The 27,215-nt window shown below is 35.8% G+C and overlaps 1 protein-coding gene across 4 annotated transcripts in view; it reads left to right on the top strand.

Annotated features, from left to right (window-relative positions):
* Positions 1–27,215, top strand: part of TNS3 (tensin 3) — a 429,194-nt gene that overhangs the window by 213,369 nt on the left and 188,610 nt on the right. For all 4 annotated transcript variants that reach the window (XM_043964868.1, XM_043964867.1, XM_043964866.1 and 1 more), the window contains 5 exons: positions 14,786–14,838; positions 15,255–15,426; positions 18,935–18,985; positions 19,596–19,718; positions 26,243–26,307. In XM_043964868.1, coding sequence (XP_043820803.1) covers positions 14,786–14,838; positions 15,255–15,426; positions 18,935–18,985; positions 19,596–19,718; positions 26,243–26,307 — 464 coding nt within the window. The remainder of the gene's footprint in view (positions 1–14,785; positions 14,839–15,254; positions 15,427–18,934; positions 18,986–19,595; positions 19,719–26,242; positions 26,308–27,215) is intronic.

Genomic DNA, 27,215 nt, shown 5'->3' with positions numbered 1-27,215 from the left:
AACATTTTTTTTTCTTTACTGCAAATATTAAATTATCTTTGGGGTCCAATTTCTTGGGTTAAATTTAACAAAAGCATCACAGGATATTAAGATACCAGAATACTAATAGGAGGGTAATTGGCTTTATGCATTCAAACATTTCATCTATATGTGTGTGTTCATTATATATGAATATATTATATATGTAAACATAAGTATATGCATGTATATATTTTCATATATACACATACACTTATTTTAATTTTAATTACAACTCTGAAACCAAAAGTATTATATAGTCTAGAGGAGTATGTTGATATGTACAAACTCTTGATAAAACACATCATTTCTGGTGGCTCACCTCTTTTGTTTAAATATGGACTTTGGCTCTTTCTTTTCTGTTATTACACGTGTTATTTCCTGAAACATTTAGTGTAAAAATTTATACTCAGTAGTAGATAGGATACTCATGGTTTCTGAGGGATTGCTTTTAGTCTTTTACATGCAAGTATACACAGGTATAAAAGCATATAATATTATTTATCTATTTATATTTACATATATGGTCTAGTTTTATTATTAGTAGCTAAAAAGTAATAAATCTTATTATCCTTATTATTGCTGAGCTATTGATTATTTCTAGTTGCTATTGGATTCTATAAGCAAATACTAAGTTAAAACTCTTACTCTCTCTTAACTTCCCTAACCCTAGCATTCCTTGACTAAACTATTCAACTGTTATTAGCAAATTAGATAGATACTCATTGGTATACTTCATTCATTTAGTCATTCTTTCACTGGAAATGTATTCATAATCTACTCTGCTTACTGCACTGTTTCAAATACAAAGATAATTAAGACAGATTCTCCAGGTCCTTTTGATATCTAATTTGAATCTTACATGTGTTGAATTGCCTCTTAAGAGTGGGCTTAGAATGAAGATCTTAAGGGCAGAGGTAGTTTCATTTTTATCTTTGTATTTCCAGCACCTATCACAGTATCTGACATAGATATCTTGTGGGTCAAGTGGAGAATTTAGCTGAGAGTTTCTCTCTCCTCCCCTCCCCCCCTTTTAAGAAGACTATTGTCACATTCACTGTCCCTATCTTCTTCTGTTACCCTCTCAGTTGTTCATGTCCAACACCCCCACCATCTCCTCCATGCAACCAATATCTTTTATGCTAATGCTTCGGAGAAATCCAATGCATATTTTCCTGAGGAGTAATTTGGCAGCCCCTGGTGAAATAAAGCTGAGTAATAAGCTAGAAATATTTCAGTTTTGTCCTAATAATCCTTAGTATTTAGCATAGTACCTGGAAGATGATAAGCAATTAATAAATACTTGTTGAAATGAATTAAATAGGACAGTTGCATTTTAGAGGTGTGGTCAGCACTCAGACATAGTCAAATCCAACTTTTAAATTTTACTTATAAAGACATTTATCTTCAAACAGGTTAAGTGACTTATACCCAAGGTTACTAAAGGAAACATTTCCTCTTAAGCTGGGTAGGCAAGCACACATGTAGATACATAGCCCTACTTACGCCAATATAACTGGAGGCATTAGTCATATTTTGAACATAATAGTCTATCTTCCCACTAGCCACACGTCCTTGTGTTAATGGTATTTTAGGAATCATAAAAGACCACTACTTAATGTACTTTATGTGTTAGTGTTTTATTTTAATACTCCTTTTTAAATTCAACCTGGCTGAAATTTACAATATCCATAATGCTATTTTGTTATAGATTTTGAAGTACTGAAAAAGTGAAGAAGGGGGAAGGAATTTGTTGCAAAATTGCATTGCAAAATATTTTGATTCTGTTTCAAATCTGTTGTGCTAGTATGAATTATAGAATTATTAATATATTCATCTGATTACAACATCACATTTTTGTAAGATCTGTTCAGTACTACTTTAGCTCAAATTTAAGGGGCTGCCCAAGTATTCTGGATTTTTTTTGTGTGTGTGGAAGGGAGGATGAGTATTGGAAAGTCCTACATACTGTTTGAATGCAATAAATAGGTCATTGTTTAGAAACTGGGCTTAATTTGTTAGGCAGAGGTTTTTGTTGTGACAGGATTTGTTGTAATTGACAAAAATATTTTTAGTTATTGACATAATGGTTTTTTTTAAAGCCAAATGTTAGACATAGATAGGGCTAGAAGATATACAGAGAAACCTGAGTAATTAACTTTTCTGCCTTTGGATTTTATTCTTTATTCAGAGTGATTTTTGGAAATGAATAAATATCAAACAGAAATTTAGAAAATAGAAATTGACATGTGGGCACTGGACTTAATTTAATTCCATTTGCTAGTATTTTAATGTTTTATATGCAAACACCATAGTCTTCTCCCTCCCAGGTTGATGTAATGAAATTAAAAGTGATGGAAATAAGGGCAGCTAGATGGTGCAGTGGATAGAGCACTGGCCCTGGATTCAGGAGGACCTGAGTTCAAATATGGCCTCAGACACTTAACACGTACTAGCTGTGTGACCCTGGGAAAGTCACTTAACCCCAATTGCCTCACTTAAAAAAAAAAGTAAGGGAAATAAATTTTCATCTTTTCTTTGGCCTATTTCTTTCTTTTCTTTCTTTCTTTTCTTTTTTTTTTTTTTTTTTTTGGTGAGGCAATTGGGGTTAAGTGACTTGCCCAGGGTCACACAGCTAGTAAATGTCAAATGTCTGAGGCCGGATTTGAACTCAGGTCCTCCTGAATCCAGGTCCGATGCTCTATCCATTGTGCCACCTAGCTTCCCACTGGCCTATTTCTTAAATTCAATCCATTTTTAATTCTAAGTTTGTTATTTTCTTGAATACTGTCTAAAATGACACTATTGATACTTATGGTAAATTTTGTATATGACTTTTTCTTCTTCCTATCAAAGCTTTGTATGAGAACACTAGAATATACAACAATAAATCTGCGATTGTAGGATATTCACTGAGAGACATGAGTCAGTCATTTAGACACATCCTAGAACCCAGTAGGGTGAGATCTGTTTATTCAATTAAGAAATGAATCAAGAAATACCTATTGTGTAGAATGTTGTGCTCACAGGCTTGACTTAAGGCTCAAATGAGATTTTCTCTCACTTTCTGTATCTATATATGCATGAAAGTATGTATGAATGTATACACATGTGCTTTATGAATCTTCAAGACATTATATAAGTCCAACTGATAGTGTCATAGGTTTTTTGTTGGAAAGAACCTTAGACATCATAGAATACAATTTTCATTTTATTGGCAATGAAACTAAGACACCGAAGTAAATCGACTTTCCCAAGGTTACACAGGCAGCATTATCAGAATCTAGATTTGAACCTAGTTCTCTCTGATTCCAGAGCCAACAGCCTTTCTTTCCATTGTTCTACAGAGTATAATTTGACCTTTTCCCCCTCCCCTCCTAATGATAATAATAGCAACAATTAACACTTGATAGTTGTGATGCACTTTAAAGTTTGTAAATTGTTTTTACATGTATTATCACATCTGTACTTCACCACAACTTTTTGAGACAATTACATCTAGATTCTTTCTTTTCCTACCATCTGAGACACATTTTTAGTTTTCCCTCTCCTTAATGTTTAATTGGTATTATGTACCTTAAAAGAATTCAGAATGACATATTTATGGTTAGTCCCTGTGTGGTTAATATTCTTGCTTAAATAGTTTGTTCTTGACAAACTCCCCTTTCAGGTTATTTGATCCAGAAATCTTACCATATAGCTAGTTCCTTGATTGAATGTGTAAAAGACACACTAATACCTTCCCAAGCACATATATGAGAAAAGCTAGCCAGTTCTATATGTAAAAACTGTGGTTGCTTCAGGCAGATTATTTGTATTTGAGTGTTAATTCTGTAAACCTGTTGCTTTAAAAAAAAAGTGATTTTCTAGGCTTAGGTTTTAAATCTAACATATTTTAAGATATATAAACTAGGGGAGCGAGGTAAAAAGAGGCAAGCTTTAGGTTAATCATTTTAGACTAGCCAGGTAGTCTCTACATAGCTTGCTGCCCCAAGGTAGGCATTCTTACTTTTTAAGCTTAAAATTCTTCAGGGGGAGTGGGGAGTTTCACAATTAACTGCTTTCTCAATTAAATAATTCATGAAAACAATTCAATTCGATTTAACAAATACCCTGCAGAATTGATATCTGTCTTTTAAAACCCATATCAGATATTTCTTCCTCTATGAAGCCATTCTGTCCCCATTCTCATTAAACTCCAATGAAATTATCTTCTGCCCTGTACCTCACCATGCATTTTGATTTTATAACTTTCCAATGTGCTTATCATGTAGTACTGTTTGATAGCTATCTGTGACTATAAGTTCAATGAAGGCAGGGAGTCTGGCTTTTCTAAATATTCTTTCTTGGTGCATAGTACTAAGCAATGTACATAACAGGCATAGTAGATATTTGCTTAATAAATGAATGATCATCTACTCTATGCCTGGCAAAACGTAGGAATAAAAATGCAGTATGGCTGTCCTCATTCTCAGGCAATTTACAAGGTCACTGGAGATAGATGATAAACACACACGAAGTAAATGAAATAAAACAATATCATTAAGAGCTAAAATATGTGTTATATGTAATAAGCACTACAGGAAGGTAAGAAAAGGGAGAAATGATTCCAAGTTAGAGCAGTAAGGGAGGAGCTAGGTTTTGAGCTGAGTCTAAAAGGGTAAGTTTTGGATAGAAAAGAATAAAGGCATTGTAATCTATGGGGAACAGTGTGACCAGAGGTAGGGAGAAGAGAACAGATATTTAGGAGAAAGCTCAATTGACATGGGTAGTATTAGTCAGAGAAAATAAAGTATGGATAGTGAAATGGGACCAGTTTATCAAAGGTCTTGAATTCCATACTGAGTTGTTTGAAACGGATTGGTTAAGTAGTAGGGAGTTCTGGGTTGCTGAGTGGGGAATGGTATAATGAAAGTATCAATTTAGGAAGATTTATATGGTAATGACACGCATGCTAGATGGTGGGGTAATAAGGCAGGGCCTTCAGTAACCAATGAGATTAATTAGGAGATTTCAAGTACATTCAGTTCTGCTATAACACTTGTTTAAAAATGTTCTAATAGAACTGGTATATTAAGGAACATTTTGACATTGTGTGGATTTCTAGTTGGCTTATGTTTGATTTCAAAAGGGGAGAAACAGCAAGAATGCAGCAAACTTCACCACTTCACAATAACTCACAATCAGCTGGTAGCAAAATGAATACAGTGCTAGACATGGAATCAGTAAGATCTGAGTTAAAATCCAGCCTTTTAATAGCAGGGCAATGTGACCTTGGGCAAGTCACTTAACCACCATTTGCTTCACTTTCCTCAAATGATATAATATTTGTAAAAAGTCCTTAGCATAGTCCGGGCACATAGTAAGTGATATATAAATGTTTATTCTCTTCCCCTCTCTGTACCCACTTCCACAATTAAACTTTATTATCTTTGTCAATCTGAAGCACCATATTTATTGTGTATCTTTGGTTCGGTAGGACCTGTGGGCTGAAAAAAGCTCCTCTATTCCCACAGTCTAACTACTTTCTGGCAACCTCCTACCATGGCCTCTGGCCCCAGGGCAAAAGTAGGTCCTGGCCTACCATACTTGCTTAAGACTATCCCAGGCCATGGGATACAGGCCTGAATAGTAGCACTGTGAACAGCTAAAGACCAGTTCTGCCACTATTTATTACAATATTTCTGCATTTCTTAACCATTTAACAGGTATAAAACTGCTACCATTTTTTATTACTCTCCTATCTTTTTTAAAAATTGTGTCACTGACAAAGTTTTTGAGCATTGTTCCTCTAACCTCATTTCCCCCATATGCCTGGTGGCTTTTATTTCCTGATTTTGGATTGCATAGGGCTTTTGAAAGAAGATTCTAGTTTGTGAGAAGATAATTATTAATAATCCATTTCTTGGGGGACCCAGAGATCAGTCCAACTCCAGAAAATTCAGTTGTCCTTGAGACTTCATCAGATCTCATCTGGGACAAACCCAAGGAAACAAAAGGAATGGAGATAGATTCTTTTGTCTAGATTGCTGAAGGACTGATGGATTAAACCACACCTAGATAATGGACTTTGTCTTGAGCAACTTGAGTGAGGGATTTTTGCATTTCTTTCCTAGCTATGATATAGACCACCTTCAAGTCACATCAACCAACAGATTTCAATAATGCTAACCAATTAGATTTATTTGATTTATAATGACCCAATTTAACCTCTATCAAGAGGATAAAAAACCTTGGAAGACACCTTAAAAGGGCTTCTGGGGCATCTTTGCTTTTTTTTAGGGGGCTTTTCTCCTGCTCATGGTAACTGGCATGCTGAAGCTCTCTCTCTCTCTACTTTCTCTACCATGCTGCCTGGTACTATGAAAAATTAGGGAGATATGTTGTCAATCTTTTTCTGGTATAATATTGATAAATTAATAATCTGTTTACTCCAAATTGATGTTTATAGTAATTATTTAAATGTTACATGTTAAATGATTCAGAGCATAATGGTAATAATCATGGATAGAAATGGGGAGCCCTGAACAAATCCAATACATTATAATGGTCACAGCCTGGTACAGTATCTTGCAACCAGGAAGTACTTGTTGGTTGTCTGATTGAATTATTTCATGATACTCAAACACATTTGGTGTTATCCAATGGGCATGGGGGGGGGGAGAGAGGAGCAGGCATTGATAAATTCTGAGATGGTTAAAGCTGGAAAGAAAATTTGATATCTAGCTTGTCCAACTCCCCAGATAAGCATCATGTCTTTCATTTTTCCACTTTCTTCTCCCCTACCGCCCCCATTTTACTTTGATTCATTTACAATTCGTGTAAGAAGCAGGACCTGGCAAGAGATAAATGGACAAAAGAATGAAAATGGCACAATTTATAATACAAGACAAATGGATAAATGCTCTGTAAAATTTTTAGGAGTCAAAAGTTAGGCTGATGAAAAGTAAAGGAAAAAACCAACATGAATCAGAGAGAAGCAGGGTAGAGAATGGGAGAGAATACAAAGATAGAGAGGGCCCCTTCTACCACACAAAAAAGAAGACAGAAAGAAAGGGGTAGTATTTTACTTCCAGAGAGGATAATAAAGATAGACTAGGGCTGAGAAAAGCCAGGAACAATGAATTGAATTGAGGGGCTGGAATGAATTGGGAAAACTAGGTGGTGAGTGACTACACTGGCCCTGGAGTTAGGAGGACCTGAGTTCAAATCCAGCCTCAGACACCTGACACCTACTAGCTGTGTAACCCTGGGCAAGTCACTTAACCCTGATTGCCTCAAAACATCTGGGGTCATCTCCAGTCGTCCTAATATATATCTGGCCACTGGATCCAGATGGCTCTGGAGGAGAGAATGAGGCTGATGACTTTGCACAACCCTCCCTCACTTAAAAACAATTCATTGCAAGTCATGACATCTGTCATGGTCCTCTTTGAGAACAAAGGACAAACAGCAACAAAGTGTAAACTGGAAAAGGGTTAAATAAACTGAAAGTAGTGAAATAAGATGAGAAATAGGGAGTAAGTAGCATTGTTGCCCAGGTTTTGATATAAAAAAAAAATTCTAGATTACTCAAAGTGTTAGCTTTCACTCAGGCCAACAAGAGATGAATTGAAAACTCTTTGCCAAAATAAGTGTGTGGAAGACATAGCTTCCAAAGGCAAGGCAAGTGCTGCCCTCTGCTGCTGCAATTCTTAGCATCATGGTTTTCTATTCTTGCAGAGAGACTTCTAGAAGACCATGTGCCCTGCAAGTATCACTGACTTACCTCAGGATAAACTTATTGGTGAAAAAGAATAATTTTTTTTAAATCTGCTTCACAAGTAGAAACTGGAATTTTACTCTAAGAAATCTCTGAAAATCTAGAACTAAATTTAAGGATGTTGATTCTCATTGAGGAAAAATTGGGCAATGTTGAATAGTTTCACTCCCTTCTTATGAAGGAGCTTTAAAATATACATTTCCTGGGGCAGCTAGGTGGTGAAGTGGGTAGAGCACCAGTCCTGGATTCGGGAGGACCTGAGTTCAAATCCAGACTCAGATACTTGACAATTACTGGGCAAGTCACTTAACCCTCATTGCCTCCCCCAAAAAACCCATTCCATTCCCCACCAACAAATATTTACAATACTGGGTCTCCCTTCAACAAATGCTTCATTTTCTCTCCTGGCCTCTAATAGGACCATTTCATTCCTGGTTCTCAGAGAAAAGCAAATTCTTACTCAAGACTGAAGTTTCCATATCCTTTCCTCTCCCAACTTCTCCTCTAAGTCAGTAAGAATTCCATATAATTCGACAAACTTTAATTAAGCATCTATTACAGGCACTATAGAATGTCCTGCTTCTTACAGTTCAACAAATTCAAATGCCTTTACTTGGTCTTTTATAGCTCTGGGATCCTCCCTTAGCCATGACCCCTCCCCAAAGGTATAGAGTAACTTAAATATTTTAGGATATCAGGATTTGGTACACATTTTATTTGATTTGTTTACTTTTACCTACCCACAAGCACACCTCTTCTTTTCCTCCTATCCTTTCTTCTCTATGTATTTAATTGTAAATACCTTTGAGAGTGGAAATCTTCCATATCAGAAGGTTCTTCAGTTTTTGCCACCCTTTACCACACTTGTACACTGGCTCTTCCCTTCTTTATCTTGTCTCTTTCATTCCACTTGACATTTGTTAAAGTTTAGTTCCTCCCAAAGGTGTCCTTGAGATAATTTCCCTGGGAAGTATGCTACTTTCATTGAATTAGATGTATTACTTATCTCTGTTTGCAATACTTAACCATTGAAAACCCCCTCTATGCCCAAGGGTGTGGTGATAAGGGACTTCCCACCTTAAAGGAGTTTGCTGGGCCTCAGCAATAAGGAACTGTTACTCAGAGTAAGAGGGAAATAAAAAGTAAGGGGAATAAGCCTCCCTTTACTAAGTTTCTTCTTCCCTTTCTCTAACTCCTTTTTACTTATTATCCCTCCAGAGACAAAGGCAACAAGAAGAACAGTAGTATATAGCAAACTAGAGGCCAAATGATTCAATCTAAGAAAATATAGACATCTCCAACTGTTGACTTCAACTTTCACCCAAAGTTGAAATGACTCCCACACTAGCCAATCACAAAAACAAATGCTAAACCCAGAATCGGAGGATCATAAAATTGGGAATAGAAACTTCCTTGGATGTTATCTGTTATGATAACATTTTAAAGATGAGGAAACAGGATCTTATAGGTTAAGTGACTTCCTCAAGTCATATGTCACACAGGTAGTGATTGTACTCAAAATCAGGTTCTCTTAGTACAAACCCTTTCCAATCAATGATTCTCTCTTCTCAGAGGGACTAGACTTCAATCTGGGCTTGTCTACTTAGTACTTGTATGAACCTTGGAAAAGTGACTTAACCTTTTTGTGCCTGTGTGTTCTCATCTTTTAAATGAATTGAAATAATCTTTAAATATCTTTTCAGTTTAAAATTTTATCGTCAAAATTTCATCATTCTTTCAGTTTCAATCTCTTACTTACATTTATAGAGAGGCAGGAGGAAAGATAAGTATCTCAGTTTTGGTGTCTCAGCTCCTCTAATTACCACTGCACCTTCATACTTTCTGGCCCCTAGCACCTATGAAGTTAACTCAGCTGACTTACTTGTATAAGGGATGTGTATATTCTAACGATTGGAATGCCACCACCTGCTGGAGACTTACTGCAGGACGCTCTGCCATGAGGAGAAGGTGTCTGAGGGCAAGACATGCAGCTCTTTGGCCTCAGGAAGTGACATTTGTTTGTGGGAGGAAGAGGGGGTGAGGCTGGCACTCTTGCTCTTTTGTCAGGACTCTGGTTGAGAATGAAGCTAGGAATGCTCTCTCCCTTTAATAGATAGATGAATCTAGGCCTTTCTCTCTTTCTTTACCAAATTCTTATTCTCCTTAATAAATGCTTAAAAGTCTAACTCTTGCTAAAGCTTATAATTTATTGGTGACCACTCATTAGATATTTTAGACAGACTAGCTAGAATTTTAGCCCCTTACAATATTACTACTTGAAAGAAGTCCTCTTTCCTATCCCTTGCAGTATAGCAAGTCTTGTTTCCAGTTTTCATTCAGAAAATATTTACCACTGATAAAAGTTAATAAAAATTCTGATAATCTTGAAGGAAAGAATTCAGCTGATAACTGTTCATTCATAATAAGGTAATGGAAGAGATGCATATGGAGGCTTAATTTCCTTTTCGAGTATACTAAAGACACAGATATCTAGCATACTTTATTTACCAACTGTAGTTCAGTGGTAGGCTCTTGTATCACACATAACACAATCAGGAAACATCTATTTTAAAGTTAAGGAAAAAAGGGTAACACCCCCACACACACACACACACACAACAAAAACCAAACGATTTAGTTCCCTCCCTTCAAAATGCTGGTCCAAGTACAAAAAATTGGAACCATATTAAAGTCTTAGTTTTGGGATTCATTTTAGAAATGGCATTGGTAATTTACATAACTAACTAAGGCCACATGTTAGAGGCCTAAATTTAGCAGAGACCCTTCATTTGCCATACCAGTCACGTACCTCAGTGCTGTTCATATATTTATGAATCAAGTTATCTTTGTCATTGGGATAATGAACAGTATCATCAACAACTGTTTGTTTCATAGTTCTTGTACATAGGGCTTTAGAATATAAATTGGTATGAAACCTGGCAAAATTCTAGTAAGTGCTCGAGACCGCAGAGTTCTCTGTTGTACAGCAAAGACTTGAAAGACCCTTAGAATAGACCTTCCATCTAATAAAGCAATGGCTTCTTGTTAAGGTCACTACTTTGTGCAAAAATCTTTTCCATTGTTAAACAGCTTTGATTTTTAGAGGGCTTTTTCTTTTTTTAAGAAAAAAATTTCTTTCATTTTCTAACCTCTTCCCTAATTTTAGAGAGCCATTGCTTGAAACAAAGAAGAAAAAGTGGAGGGGGGCTGGGGAGTTCAACAAAATGAATTAATCAACAAGGATTTCAATCAATAAACATTTATTAAGCACTTACTGTGTCCCAGGTTCTGTGCTAAACATTAAGGAGATGAAGATAAAAGGAAGTATTTGCCTTTTATGGGAAGAAAGAATTTGTACATATACATAGAGAGAGAAAAGAAATTTGAGGTAGTTTTAGGGAAGAAAGGTTGTATTAGGTGGAAGGATCTGGAAAGATTTTATTTGGAAGGTTTTAGCTGAGAATTGAATAAAACTTCATTCTAAGAGGGAGAGGTAAGGATGTTGTGTATTCCAGGGCAAATGGGAACTTATAAAAAAATTCTGACAATTTCTATGAGTGTGTTCTTGGTATACTATAATAAATTCAATCACCAATGTTAAAGAATGTAAGCATGTGCTCAGTATTATCACCAAAGTAATTAAAAAATATATTTGCTAGCATTTATATGGTGCTCTAGGTTTGCAAAGCTCATTAGATGACTTCATTCATTCGATTTTCACAATTATTATCCCCATTTTACAGATGATAAAATCGAGGCACAGAGAGGTAAAGTGACTTGATCATGGTTACATAGCTAGTAAGTCAGTAAGAATTTGAACTCATTGTTACTAACTCTAAATCTTGTGGTCTGTCCACTGTTATATTGAAGTGACCTCACTAAAGATAGTTTTTAAGGACTTTAAAAATGTCAGGGTTAACAATAATTTAAAAAATATCTCCATCATTTATACCATTGCCTTCTGTTTATATAGTTTCTTCCTTTGGCTTATTTTTCCCTTTATTTCTTTTTAAAAAATCTCTTTATCTTTTTTCTTTCCCCTTCATTCATCTCTGAAACGGCCATAACATATAAATGAGGAATGGCTTGAATATTATGTTCTTTTCTTTTAATTTTAAAAATGTTATGAATGAAACATTTTGATTCTTTCCCCCACCCTCCAAAATATTTGAGTTACGTGTTTGGTGTGTGTGTGTGTGTGTGTGTGTGTGTGTGTGTGTGTGTGTGTGTGTGTGTGTGTGTAAGATTCACAGTGATAGAAGAAATAGGACTTAACCCTTTGATTGAGAGCTGTGTGAAAATTAAAATGGCTAGTGTGCTAATATGCATATCTTAGTGTTGTATAGTTGTTTTTTAGTCATGGCTGACCCTTCGTGACCACAATAATAATAAAGGTTTTCTTAGCAAAGATACTTGAGTGTTTTGCCATTTTCTTCTCTAGCTCATTTTACAGATGAAGAAACTGAGGCAAACAGGGTTAAGTGACTTGCCCATTGTTACACATCTAGTAAGTGTCTGAGACAGAATTTGAACTCAGGTCTTCTTTACTCTAGAGCCAACATTCTGTCTATTGTGCCATGTAGCTGCCCAGAATATTTTAGTAGCCTTTAAAAAAAAGGGAGCTATTTCTTAATGGAGATGTTTTCCCTTATTGACTTTCATATATAATGAGTAAATGTGTGATTAGGTCATTAATTATTTTTTATTTATCTCTACCTTTATAGTATCTCATGATTTATATCTAAGCTCATCTTTTTCAACCTACATGGGGACTAATACCTGGGAGGGATGAAGTACAGGTCCCTTTTTATATGACATCCTTATATTTCTTATTCCCCTCACTAACATATATGAAAATAAGCCCTGTGGTACTTAATCATTACACTTTCTACCTTTTTGAGGGGGCAAATATGAGTACTAATAAATGATAGGTGAAATAATGCATTAGCTCTGAGAGCATTATTTTTTTCTGTTATTTTTCCAGTTAAGTAGACTCTTCTGGTTGTAGATATTTTGTGCTTATTACAATGTAGCATAGGAGATAGTAGCAGCTTGACTTGTGAGATTCAAGAGAGAGATCCTTGTCAACTCTATCATCTGTGAAAACACTGTCATTCAACTATGGCATACTTTTATAATTCAAAATTAATGATACTGCTAGTAGTATGGTACAAGTTCTTAGAGAGACAACACAATAACATTTATACCAAAGTATAACTACCTCCAAAAGTAGTTGGAGGCTTTGATGGTAACCCAGAATTCTTGAAGCCTATGTTAGAAGATAACCTTTTTTGGTAGTTCCTTCAAAGGTTACAAATGCAGGCTGGTGTCAGATTTCCAGTGAAGCTAAGTGGCATCTCATAATGGACATTTGCTTCTAAGTAGTTTGTTTTTGGGGGGCACATTAACTCAAAAAAAAGCATTTACTGTCCTAATCATTTGTGGGAGTAGGAGTAATATACACAACACAATTTTAGGCCTTGTAATACTGAAGTGCAAGAAGGTATAAATAACTAGAGAGTGCTTCAATGGGGAAGTGAACATTGGGCACTTGACAAATGAGACAATGATTGACCAGACTGGGGAATGATAGGGGTAAAGTACCAAGAAGAGACCCTGAAGCCATACTTGATTATTTTTCCCGATGATAATCCTAGAAGCAGCAATCCCCTTGGGAAAAAGCTCTAAAGATGATAAAAGCAATTAAAGAACTGAAACAGTGGTTTGTGTACATAAAACAGAATAACAGTTTCTGTCATGGGTTTTCTTCCTTTAGTGGCATTTCCTCAGCTGAAGAAAAAGAGTAGCAGCAGCCATACATAATTAAGAATTGATTAGATGTCCCCTTATTCTCATCTAAAAATCTTATATTAACAAAAGATTTTGATGGGTATTGTTATTTCCATTAACTGAGGGTCCCTTTTTAAAAAATCTACTTCCCTGCCATTTATGACTACTTACCATTTAGTAGTATTTTTAAAAATCAGTTTCAAGTTCTCCTTGGCCAAAATATTTATAACCTCTCTATAAGCCTGCTCTTGAAAAGCTGCTCATGCTTTGAGCAGAAACCATCAGTCAGTAGGTAATCATTTCTTAAGTAGCTGAGATTTGCCAAGCATTGTGCTGGAGATAAAAATGCAGAAGTCAGTGTTTAACATCAACAAACATGCATTCTGGAAGGAAGGGTGTTGTTGTCTCCCCAACCAATGATTGTATGTTGAATCATACGATGGTTATTATTCTAAGATCTGGAATGGGATAGGATAACTGGAATAGGATAAGATAGGGTAGAAGATATGATGTAGAAGTTAACCATTCTTTTTTTTTATTTACCAAATAATATTCTTTTAAAATTGTTATTATTTTTGGTAGCATTTTATTTTATTTTCCAATTACATCTAAAGATTGTTTTCAACATTCATTTTTGTAAGATTTTGAGTTCCAAATTTTTCTCCCTCCCTTCCCTCCCGACTCCCCAACATGGCAAGCAATCAAATACAGGTTATATGTGTACTATCATGTTATGCATATTTCCAAATTAGTCAGGTTATGAAAGAAGAATCAGAACAAAAGAGAAAAACCACAAGAAAGAAAAAATAACTGAAGTTAACCATTCTTGGCAAGAAGGGGAATAGCAGCAGCAGGGTAGATGACAAGATCGCCATAATTGAGTAGACTCTGTTGTCCTGATGGATGGCTAGATAGGACTGAAGCTTCTTAAATATATTTGGTTTACTTTTCACTCACATACCTACCAATCTCATATTAGAACCAGCACAAGTCTTTTATGTTTCCTCTATCAAAAGGCTTTGTAATCCATTTCTGGAGCACTGACTTAAAGGGATGCTGTGAATGTATTCAAATTGATAAGAACATTTGTCTGAATGACAGCACATATTCAAAACATGGATTTTGCTTTACCTCTCTGTGATATATTTTGATGTATGTAGTTTTATTACCCCAAAGAAATTTTAGAATGATTAACAATTTGTTTTTTTCTCCTAGGCATCTGACAGTTTTTCAAAAAGTTCTTCATTCTGCTGTGATAAGTTTTCTCAGTAAGTGTTTCTTTCAGCAATTCTTTTATGTGACTGTGCCTCTAGTTAACCTCAGGTCTCTAGGAAAGTGATCATGATATCTTCCAATGTTTGGTATGATTTTGTTTACTTTTTTGAGATGCAAATTGCTTATCTTTAAGAAACCCAGATGACAAAAATCCAGAATACCTTGCAATATTAATAGCAAAAGAATGCAATTTGACTAGATATAATATGATTTTGGGAGGAAAAAAAAATAACAGAACCAACACATCTGGATTAAGTTTTTGGAGATAGTTTGCTATAGGGAGAGAAACAAAGGACTAGGAGTATGAAAATAGGGGTTAAAATGCCAGTTCTTTTCAGTAAAGGAACTTCATATCCTAGTCTGATTGCCTTTCTTTATGGCTACTATCAAACCTTCCAACCTTTTACAGGAGTGCCATCTTGGATCATATCATGGAGGAAGGCTATGAACTCGATCTTACCTACATCACTGAGCGGATCATTGCTGTCTCCTTCCCAGCTAGTTGCTCTGAGGAAACTTATCTACATAACCTTCAAGATGTAACCCGGATGCTAAAATCCAAACATGGAGATAACTACCTGGTAAGAGTCATTATTTACTTTGGTAAATATTACCAAGACATGCTTGTGAAAAATTGCAAGGCTGCCTTTTGTCTTATAACGAAGTCACTTTTTGATGTAACTTTAATTATAGACGTAGAGGTAGAGGTAGGGGTAAGTCGGATGGGGACATTGAGCTCACCCTTGTAAAAAACAAAAATATTTAAGCAAAAACAACCAATGCAATGGCCATTGTATACAACATTCCACTGTTAAGAAACTCATACATATAATAGTGATTCAGAATCCAAATTTGTTTTCATACTTAAAAATTTTCTAGGAATGTGAATGTAAATGTCCCTTAATTGATCTATTTAAGAGGTGTATAATACAGTCCGTTTTGCTACATCACATGCCATCTGTTGTACTCATTAAACTTTAGTGACTGAACAAAATGATCTGGGACCTGATTAAGTTTGTAGTCCTGGAGCTGTGTCACCAAAATTTCCTTTACATTTGTTGTCATTGAAAGTCCATTGCCTTGAATTTCAGTTCAGTCACTACACTGCATAGATTCAAAATGTCCTATTGGATTTTTTCCTTGGCAATTTTTAGAAGTGTTCCTTTATGTTCCAGATGGCACCCCTGTAGTTATTCTGCCTCTGGGAATTAATATTTTCAGTTTTCCACTAATCTACTGTCTCGTATAATGTAACTAGATTTCAAGTCAGAAGACCTACATTCCAATTCCAGCTTTGCTCTTTAACATTTGTGTGAATTTGGACATGTAATTAAATTCTATGTGCCTCAGTTGTCCCGTCTATAAAAGGGGCAGGAGTAAGTAATCCTCAAAGCCCTTTCTCTCTCTAAAAGACTATGATCCTATGATGCAAAAGAGAGAGAGACACACAGAGACAGAGACAGACAGACAGACAGACAGACACACACACACACATCTCAAGTATTTTAGAAAATGGTAGTTATGATCCCATTGCTCCAAAAGGGAAGATGGAAGACTCTACAATGTGAAATTTGATTATACATTTGCGAATCATGCCAGAAAGGGTATTCTAAAGAAATTAGTTTTTCTGTAGGGAACTCTTACATGAGCTGAGATTTTTAAGTCATATAAAAATGAAAGGAGAGTACATGGATGAATATTTGTAATTCATCCTATATGAAGTTTCCATAAGGATAATACTTTGTATTAGCTAAGGCTGGTAAATGATACTTGAGGCAATAAAAGAGATAGTTTAGTTTCTTCTTTGAAGTCAAGGAAAAAGAACATCTGGGTATAGTCAAGAACATAAAATATTATAGCTAAATCAAAGATGAGGGCTAAGGGAACACCACTGGATTGGTAAAGAGGTCTTCAGTGTTTGAGAGAAAACTCACTGGTATTGTTGATGTAAGTCAGATAGTAATAAGGGGACATAGCAAGTATATACAGGTGCTTTGTGAAGTTTGGGAGTAACATGGAAGAAGTGAGAAGGGATGGTAGTTTGAGATGGGCCTGAGCAAATTTGGGTTTGGTGTGATGGAGATAAGGCTGAATAAAAAGTTTTTTGTTTAGGATAGTGGAAATCTGAGCATATTGGTCCTTAATGATGCTGGGCAGCTAGGCGATAAGGGGCACCTGGATTTAAATCTTATATCAGATACCTAGTAAATGTGTGACTTTGGTCGGTTTTCTTAATTCTCTCAGTCTCATTTTCCTCTCTAAAATGGGTATAATAATAGCACCTACTTAACAGGATCATTGTGAGAACCATATGAAATAGAATATGTAAAATGCTTGGTAGGAACACTAGCTATAGTAATTGTAGTACTAGTAGTCATAATAGGAGTCATCATTGTAGTAGGAGTAAATAGTGGGTTAGGAATTGGAAGAAAGTGAGATAGTAAGAAATGTAAAGTGAGAGTAAGATTGGGTGATAGAGCAAGCTTCTGAAGGAGGATAAATGGGATATTGCCATGAATGCAAATGGAGGGGTTAGCATTTGTAAGAAGAGAGGATAGGATCCTTCAGATGGGAATGAATAAAGGGGAGATTAAAAATACTATGCTCAGGGACAGCTAGGTGGCACAGTGGATAGAGCACCGGCCCTGGAGTCAGGAGGACCTGAGTTCAAATTCGACCTCAGACACTTAACACTTACTAGCTATGTGACCCTGGGCAAGTCACTTAACCCCAATTGCCTCACCAAAAAAAAAAAAATGCTGATACATATGGTCTGGAGGTCTAAGTGACACAGTGGGAAGGTGCTAGATTAGAGTTAGAGAAACTATCATCAATTCCCAGCTATTTAATTTATCCCTCTATGACCTTGGTCAAATCACCATCTCCTTAGACCTTAATTACCTAATCTTTGAAATTAAAAAAAAAAATTGAGGCCTAGACTAGATAACCACAAAAGTCTCTTCCAGAGCTAATTTTTTAATGCTAAATGTATCAAACTATTGTTGTTTGTCCTTTGTTCTCAAAGAGGACCATGACATTAGGGTGATATCATGACTTGCTGAATTGGATTTAAGTGAGGGAGAGCTGTGTAAGGTCATCAACCTCACTCTCTCCTCTGGAGTCATCTGAGTCTGGTGACAAGATATATATAAGGACAACTGGAGATGGCCTTGGATGTTTGAGGCAATTAAATTTAAGTGTCTTGCCCAGGATCACACAGCTAGTAAGTGTATGAGGTGAGATTTGAACTCAGGTCCTCCCAACTTCAGGTCCAGTGCTCTGTCTACTGTAACACCTAGATGCCTCTTTTGAACTATGAAGCTATGTCAGAAGGACAGGGTAGTATTGAAGATAGGATTTAAACCAAGAAGTTCTCATTCTAAATCCAGTGTTCATTTTAGTATACCTTGCTACTTCCCTTTTAGGAATAACCATTCATTTTTCAGAGGGCTGTTTATCCCCTACAAGATATCTTTTGTCATCATCATTATTTTTCCCTTTTATATTTAAAGCATGATAATGAGCACCTGAAGGTTTTGCCAACTCCCATAAGAGTTTAAGTTACAGAGAAGGTTGTAGAAGGGAGAAGGGAAAGGAAAAAAAACCTTTATTAATTATAAGTTTATTAAATTGATAAATTTATTAAGCACCTACTATGTAGCAAACACCATTCTAAATGCTTTACAAATATTATCTCATTTGATTGTCACAACAACCCTGGGGTAGGTGCTGTAATTATCCCCATTTTACAGATGAGGAAACTGAGACAGACAGAGGTTAAGTGAGTTGCCCAGTGTCATACACTGTTGCCTAGTTGTCCAATAATAAGTGTCTGAGGCTGAATTTGAGCTTAGATCTTCCTGAGACAAGGCCAGTGCTCTATCCACTACACCACTTAATTGCTTTCTTACCTGGCAGTTCCCTAGTTCAAGGAAATCCCAAGTCCTGTATTTATCCTTTGAATTACACAAAACCCACCAGACCTAACAAACCTTGTAAATGATAAGTAATTGAATTGTGTTTCTCCTATTTCTGAATGTGATGGCTTTTATAATACCTTAGTATTTGTTTTGTTTTTTCACTTTATAGGTGATAAACCTCTCAGAAAAGCGATATGACCTTACGAAGCTTAACCCAAAGGTACTGGCTTTATTCCCAATAACCTTCATTCAAGCTCTTTCAATGTTCAATTCAATCTTTGAATGTTGATCTAAGATACTGGTTCTGTGTTTATATAACAGACCTCCCCTTGTGACTGCTGCTTTGCCTAATTCTCCTAATCTGATGTGTTCTGTGATTCAGCATTTCCATTCTTCCTTCCTTCTTTTATGGATACTTTTGCTACTTTCCATTCATATTTTATTCCTTAATTTCTGAATAGGAACTAACAGTATGTGTGGACAAGTGGATTTTTCTCACTGAGATTTCAGTTTGATGTGAGGAATTTGGGGCAAGCCCCTAAATCAGTGCTTCCTATTCCTCTGTCCTTCTCTCTCTGTTCCCACATCCAGATATCCCTGAACCATGAACAGCCAGGCACACCACATTTGGAAATATTTAGAGGGCCTTCAAAGGGATTTTTTTTTGTTGGCATTACATAACACTTTGGTATCTTTTAGAAATGGAAACATGTTTATCCTCACTCATTGACAATAAACATATCAAGTGAACCTGTAATCCAAAATCTAGTGAATGTTGCAAAAATGTTGCTTCAATAATAACGGAGTAAATAGAATTTTTTTTCTCCTAGATTATGGATGTGGGTTGGCCTGACCTTCATGCCCCTCCCCTTGATAAGATGTGCACCATCTGTAAAGCTCAAGAGAATTGGTTAAACAGTGACCCTCAGCATGTAGTGGTCATTCACTGCAGGGTAAGTAAGATGCATTATAAATCATTCATTTAAGTTCAATTTAATTTTGAATAAAAAATTCAATTTTATCCTAAGGAGACATGAACAGAACTCATGCTTTGGGTTTTGTATGGTGTTCCCCACCCCACTGCCCAGATTTACAAGTTTGTTTTGTTTTTGAGGGGCAATGAGGGTTAAGTGACTTGCCCAAAATCGCACAGCTAGTAAGTGTCAAGTATCTGAGGCCGCATTTGAACTTAGGTCATCATGAATCCAGGGCTTTATCCACTGTGCCATTTAGCTGCCCCTACAACAAGGTTTGAAATACTTTTACTCTCCTTCCTTCAACATTCTTTAGAAGTGGTTTCTGGCTCAATGGATGGAGCATTGAACTCGGAGCCAGGAAGAACTGAGTCCATCTTGAGACACTTACTAGTTGTATAACCCTGAGCAAGTCACTTAACTCTTCTGTGACTCAGTTTTCTTGTCTGTAAAATTGAGTAATCTTCACACCTACCTCTGAGGGTTATTGTGAGGGAAAAAATGAGATATTATTTATAAAGTACTTTAGAAACTTTAAAGCACTATATAAATGCTAGGTCTCATTTTATACTTGGCTAAAAAATAATGAAAAGAGAAGGCATGGTATAGTGGAAAGAACATAGGCTTTAGAGGGAGAAGACTTGAATTCAAATGCTGCCTCCGGTACTTCTTACCAGTGGGACTTTGCTCAAGTCCCTCCCCCTTTTAGAACCTCCCTTTCTTTATCTCTAAAATGAGGGAGTTGAACTAGTTGAGTACTTCTCAAACTTTTCTTTTGCTTTCAGGATCCTTTTGTACTCTTAAAAATGATTGGGGGCAGCTAGGTGGTGCAGTGGATAAAGCACTAGCCCTGGATTCAGGAGGACCTGAGTTCAAATCCGGCCTCAGACACTTGACACTTACTAGCTGTGTGACCCTGGGCAAGTCTCTTAATCCTCATTGCCCTGCAAAAAGACCAAAAAAAAAAAAAGAACAAAAGAAAAAGATTAAGGATTCAAGTGAGCTTTTAGTTATGTGAGTTGTACTTACTGATAATTGCTATATTAGAAATGAAAACTGATATATTAAAAAATATAAGATGTGCCAAAAGTCTTATTGACGTTTTAAGCTATTAGAACCTAAGAGTGGCATTGTTTTAAATAGTCTTGCAAATCTCTTTAATGTCTGGCTTAGTAAGAGACAGTTGGATTCTGAAATCTGCTTCTGCATACAATCTGTTGTGAGACATTGTTTTTGTTGAAACATATGAAGAAAATCCAGCCGCATACAAATAGGTAGTTGGAAAAGAAAAGCATCGGGTTTTTTTTGTTTTTAAGCTTACTTGTCTTTTTTGTTTTATTTTTTTATTTTAAACAATTTCTTTTAAAAATATTTGAGTTCCAAATTCTCTCTCTACCTATCCTCCCCCTTCCCATCCCACTGAGAAGGCAAACAATACAATATCAATTTTGTTGTTGTTGTTTTTCAGTCATTTTAGTAGTGTCCAACTCTTTGTGACCCCATTTGGGTTTTTTTTTTTGGCAAAGATACTGGAGTGATTTGCCATTTCCTTCTCCAGCTATGATATCAATTGTAAATGTAAAATCACGCAAAACATATTAGCCATATAACCAAAACAAATCCAATAAAAATGAAGAAAGTGAGAAAACTATATTTCAATTAGCACTCAGGGTTCATCAGTTCTCTTTCTTGGGGGAGGAGATAGCATTTTTCATCATGAGTCCTTTGGAATTGTCTTGAATCATTGTATTGATCAGAGTAGCTACATCATTCACAGTTGATAATCATTACAATATTTTAAGAGACAAATAATATCTTAGCATCATTTTGAAAATAGTTTTGCCCTTATGGACTCTGAAAGGATCTTGGGTACCCCCAGACATCTGTGACCCACAGTTTGAAAATTGTTGGATTCAAGGTTTTCTAAGGTCCCCTAGATTTGGCAATGATAATTGAATCATGATCTCCAAATGAACTTAATAAGTGACATGGTACTTGAAGGTTTACAAAGCCCTTAACATCTATCATCTATTCATTCAAAGTGACCTTCTAATACTGCTTTATGAATTTGAGGGTCAAATTATGACAACATAGACCTTTTATGTGTGACGGAGTAATCACATGTATTCAAGCTAGGTCTAGCCAGAGAGTTTAATAATTTTTAAAACTTGTTTTATATAAAGTCTTTGTTAAAAAAAAAAAAAAAGAAGGTACCCCTTGATAACTAGTTATGTGTTCATTGAATCAACTGAATTGTTTAGAATCTCTCCTTTCAAATTTTTCTTTCAACTTAGAAGGACATTTGTATTATACTTAAGGAGGTTTCTTTCTTCTTTATTTACACGTGATGTAGTAATCTTGCAGTAAAAGTACAATCTTTAATAAACTGAACCAAGGTTCTAGAGGATTCCATTCAGTTCAGCTATCTTGACTGAAGATAGATTATGTGCAAAGCTATACTGAAGGCCTTGAAGGAATGCAATGTTCAATGTGACTCCTTCAAGGGGTTTTATATTCTTATAGTTCCATTTCTTCAAATCCGGCCTCAGACACTTGACACTTACTAGCTGTGTGAATTTAAAGGTGAATTGCTATTATTATTCATTAACTATTATAAGGTGCTCTGCCAAAAGAGCTAGCTCATTGTGGCACAGTCTTTAGTGGTCCAGCATAACTATTGTTCAGTTGTCTAAAGGAACTTGTAAATGAGCATTCAAGATAAGTTTAAAAAAAGTTCAGTGGCTTTCTTGCATTTTCTACTATCATAGTCCATCAGCAAAGTTAGAAAGTAGGCAATTTTGTACACTCCTACTTAAAATAAGTCTCTCTTATTTCCCATTATCCCCTCTCCCACCTACAATGCCCTTATGTTCTCACTTTGACCCTCTTAAACATTCTCAGATTTTCTCTCTAAATCCTCTGGAGGGAAAAAAAAAATCAATGTGACATTCTTAGTTAAGTGGTAAGAATTTATGGATTCAAGTAGTTCATACAGAAGGGCAATTTATCAATAGACTTAAAATTCCCTAGGGGTAAATGACTAACCCAAGTAACTGTCATTTGTGAGCTTTCTAAGGAAGAATACCAGGGAACTTTCCTAATGTTTGCCATGCTTTCCTTTGACACTTCAAATAACCCCACATAGGAATATCACTTCTCAAATTTTAGGATTAGAGAATCTTAGAGATGGAAGATCATGTGAGATCATCAAGTCCGAGATATAATAGTGAGGTTAATGATATCGTGAGGGGACATAAGGATTGTTCATCCATATGAGTGCAGATTTTCAAAGACTGATTAACACAAAGATTTTGAGACCTATTGAAATTAATGTGCCAATTTTCCAACTTCTCAAATGAATTAAGTTTCATTGGCACTTTTAACATATTACTACTTACTGTAGATTTCATTATCTATTACAGATGTGTCAAAATATAGGACATCCCAGTGCTGCCAAACCAGATGTATTTGGAAAATATTTAACAAAATAAATAAAAACACCATAGAACATAGATAATGTCAATATGTGGTTCTCTAAGACAATATCCAGCCTGCAGAGGAGGGACCCTTAGTTTTGGCTTAATGGCTCTAGCACCCCTGTTTCTATTTGTGTTTTACACAACTATCAGCTATATTATAGGACAGTTATATTAAAGTCCACTAGATGGCTCAATAGATAGATTTCTGGACCTGGATTCAAGAAACTCTTAGTTTAATTCCAGTCTCAGTCCCTTACCCAAGGCAAGTCACTTAATTGTTTCCTGCCTCAGTGGTAAAATTGGGATAATAATAGAACCAGCTTCCCAGATTTGGTGAGAAGATAAAATGAGCTACTTGTAAAATGCTTTGCAAAATTTTACATTACATAAACCCTGCCTGTCAGTTATAAAATATGGAGGAAAACAATTGAACTGTTTCTAATTTTTTAAAAAGATAAACTGCTTGATGATCATTGGGCTTATCCTCATCAATTTTCAGTTTGGAGCTTTTCTCCCTCCTTTTCTATTCCGTTTTAAAAATAATTATTTAAATCTATTATACATTTTCAAATGCATGCTTAAGAATGTTAATGCCTTTTCACTTTCTTACCTTAGCTATATGTGAAATAAATTAGCCAGAAGATTACTCAAAAAAGAATAAATCAGGGTATACTAGCTGATGGATTTACTGTCTTGTGCCTTTAAAACACTTGCTTACCCTGAACAACTGTTCCTTTTACCTCTAGACAAAACTTGTTGGGTAAATTAATAGGAAACATGTTAAAACTCATAAAAATGATTTATCAGTCATTTGTACTAGTGTCATGTAAACTGTTTAATAAGTTTTGGAAACATTTATAAAACAAACCATGAAAGATTAGCTCACCTTTAATTCAAAATTACTGACAGTGGCTTTAACTGAGGCTTGTCATAAATCATAACTGTTGGGTAAAATTGCTGATACCTGTCAAAATTCATGTGCTTTCCAGAATGAATATCTCATAGACCATCATGCCAGAAATTGTTAAGATAGTTAAGCTTGTCTTGGCTTGGCTATGCTAAAAAATGGACAGATTCTTACTAGTACTTTATACTTTTTTCTTTATTTAGTATAGATGATGTGTATTCCTCTGTCGTCTCGGCACCCTCTAGCTTTTTATCTGTGTTATTGATTGAGTAGAAATATTTCATTTTCACCTACAGAAGCTGGTCCCCATGAGGCCCCTATTTCTTAGTCATTTGTATTAGGAGGTGAGCTTTGGCAAATCGTAAAATAATTTGTCCTGAGAATATTGTCTACTTACAGGCTAGTGTTGCTTTTCTAGTGTTTCAATTGAAAGTTCACTGCTTTTAAAATATGGCTACCTCTATGACCTCAGGCAAGTTATGTAAATCTTTCTGAATCTTAACTTTCTACCTGGTAAAAAGGAAAATGAATAATGCCTTCCCTGTTTACCTCAAAGGGTCTTAGGGATGATCAAATTGATAAAATGGTTGCAAAGCTATTATAATAAGATGGTATACCACCCATATGTGAATCCCAAGGAAACAAAAGGGAGTTCACATTTCTCCTTTTAAAATTTCTTTTTTGGGGCAGCTAGGTGGTGCACTGGAGAAAGCACCAGGAGTGCCTGGAGAGAGCCTCAGGAGAACCTGAGTTCAAATCCAGCCTCAGACACGACACTTACTAGCTGTGTGACCCTGGGCAAGTCACTTAAGCCTCATTGCCCCGCCTCCCCCCCCCCCAAATTCTTTTTTGCTGTTGTTTTTTGACCTCACATTCCTTATGTCAGGAAAATAATGACTTGCATTTTCTTTCAAGGAAATCAACCTCATCCTGTTTAATCCCTTTTGCCATAAAAGGTTGATCTTATGGTCCAAATTTATTGATTAAATCTAAAGGCCAATAGACATATTACTAAGAATATTTCGAAAAGCAGCACTCCAAATTAATCTCTGTTTTCCAATAAGCCTCTATCTATCTATCTATCTATCTATCTATCTATCTATCTATCTATCTATCTATCTATCTATCTATCTATCATCTACCTACCTACCTGTCTACCATTCTATCATATATCCATTTCTCCTCATTTATTTATTCACTTGTTTATTTGGCTAAGCAACAAAGCACAATTTTGGCTGAACAAAGTTAGGTGTGACTATAGAGGGTAGACTATCACTTGCACATTTCTTCTGGATTTCAGCTTGGGATTAGGCATATGATATTTCTATACATTTACTTTCCTTGAATAATTTATTTAGCAGCAATGAGATCTTTAAGCAAAGCTGTGGCTGGATATACAAAGATGAATGACCCATTTTCCTTTCCCTCAAGGAGGTTACATTATAGAGGGGTTGGTAAGACATTTGCTCAAATAAATGTAAAATATATTAGAATATTGTAAAGTAATAGGAGTAAAAAGCTTAATGAAAATAAGGCCAATAGTTATATCTAGGGTCAGAGGGCAGTAGAGTGAGTCAAAGTCCCAAAAGGTGTACTTGGGATCATCATCACCTTGGTATCTGCAGATACTTTGGAGCCTGCACCTAGGGTGAAGATAGTTTTATCTCTACCAATTCTGTGCCTTGTGTGTAGTTCCTGATTCTGACCAGGAAGGGGTGCATCACCTCTGTGAAATGAAGCAGAGTAGATTGCTGTCAGTTTTCTCGTTATAAATTGGTATTATTTTAATTAGCTGCATATTGGATTTTGTTACTCAGCTTCTCCAAATGCCCTCAATTAACAGCTGCTCTGGATTTCTTTCATTGGCTTAAAAAGCCTCCATTATCAGTGTAATAGTACAGAATTAGAGGCTGATTTTCTTCTCCGTGTACTGATGATGTAGAATGTCAGAGTGGCAACCCCAAATGATTAGTAATTCCTGAAGATCCACCTTTGATTTTATCTCTTAAGCATGATTTACTTTTCAATTTGTGGAATGTATAGGGCACTTTCTAGTTTATAGTCAGCTCTAATTCTCATTTTAGGATAAATATATATTAATTCTTTCATTCCCTCAGGGTGGAAAAGGACGGATAGGAGTTGTCATATCATCGTACATGCATTTCACCAACGTTTCTGCCAGGTAAGGTGAAAATAAATTAAAAAAATATTTTCCTCTGCTTATAATATAACCTTCTGGAGGGAAAACTGGGCATCAGCTGTCCTGGGTTCTAGCTCCAGGTTTGCTGTTAACTGACTTGGTGTTGGGCAAATGTTGTGCTTCTCTAGGCCTTAGTTTCTTCATCTGTAAAATGATGGGGTTGGACTAGGGGATCTCTTGAGGGCTTCTGTAAGTCTAACTTTCTATGATTCTACTATTAGAAAACAGATAAAGCTGAAAATTGATTTCAGCCAATGCCATTCTCTTCCATTTCAATCCAAAGTGCTGAATTGGCTGTTTCTGAATTTCATATTTGTGAAAATGAGTTCTTTAGTTTAACACTTTAAAAAATGTGGAAATTTACCAATTTCTCAGAGGTGGTGGAAATGATTTGAGAGCCTTTCATATTCTAGAGTGACAGTTGCTTAAGAAAAACAATGAAGCTAACTCCCATCCATGGCTAGAAGAAATCAATCTTATTATTCTGGAGTCAGAGTTTTGCTTTTGAAACCTGCTTCTTTGTTGCTGTGCATCTAAAGTATTGGCACATATATTTGGAAGTGTAAAAGGTTGATAGTGTGTGTGTGTGTGTGTGTGTGTGTGTATACACATGTATGTGCATGTGTGTATATACATTCACCAGTTACTGGCTCCTGCTTTAGGATGGGGCTAGGGTCTAAAAGAACTGTGTCTTGCACAGCTATGTTGTTTCCTTTTCATCTCTATCTGCTTTTACTTAGACATGACAACTCAGGGGAAAAAAATATTTGGGAATTGGGCAAAGTGAATGGCTTAGCAAGAGACTCTCATGTGTACTTGGGGGGGGGTCAAAGTGGGGAGTTAGTAAGTCATAGAGATATGATGGTGGTCCAAAAGACCAGATATATTAA

The sequence above is a fragment of the Dromiciops gliroides genome, chromosome 1, assembly GCF_019393635.1.
Source record: "Dromiciops gliroides isolate mDroGli1 chromosome 1, mDroGli1.pri, whole genome shotgun sequence".
Classification (NCBI taxonomy): domain Eukaryota; kingdom Metazoa; phylum Chordata; class Mammalia; order Microbiotheria; family Microbiotheriidae; genus Dromiciops; species Dromiciops gliroides.
Note: the sequence above shows the minus strand (reverse complement) of the source record. Positions and strands in the feature narration are given on the sequence as shown.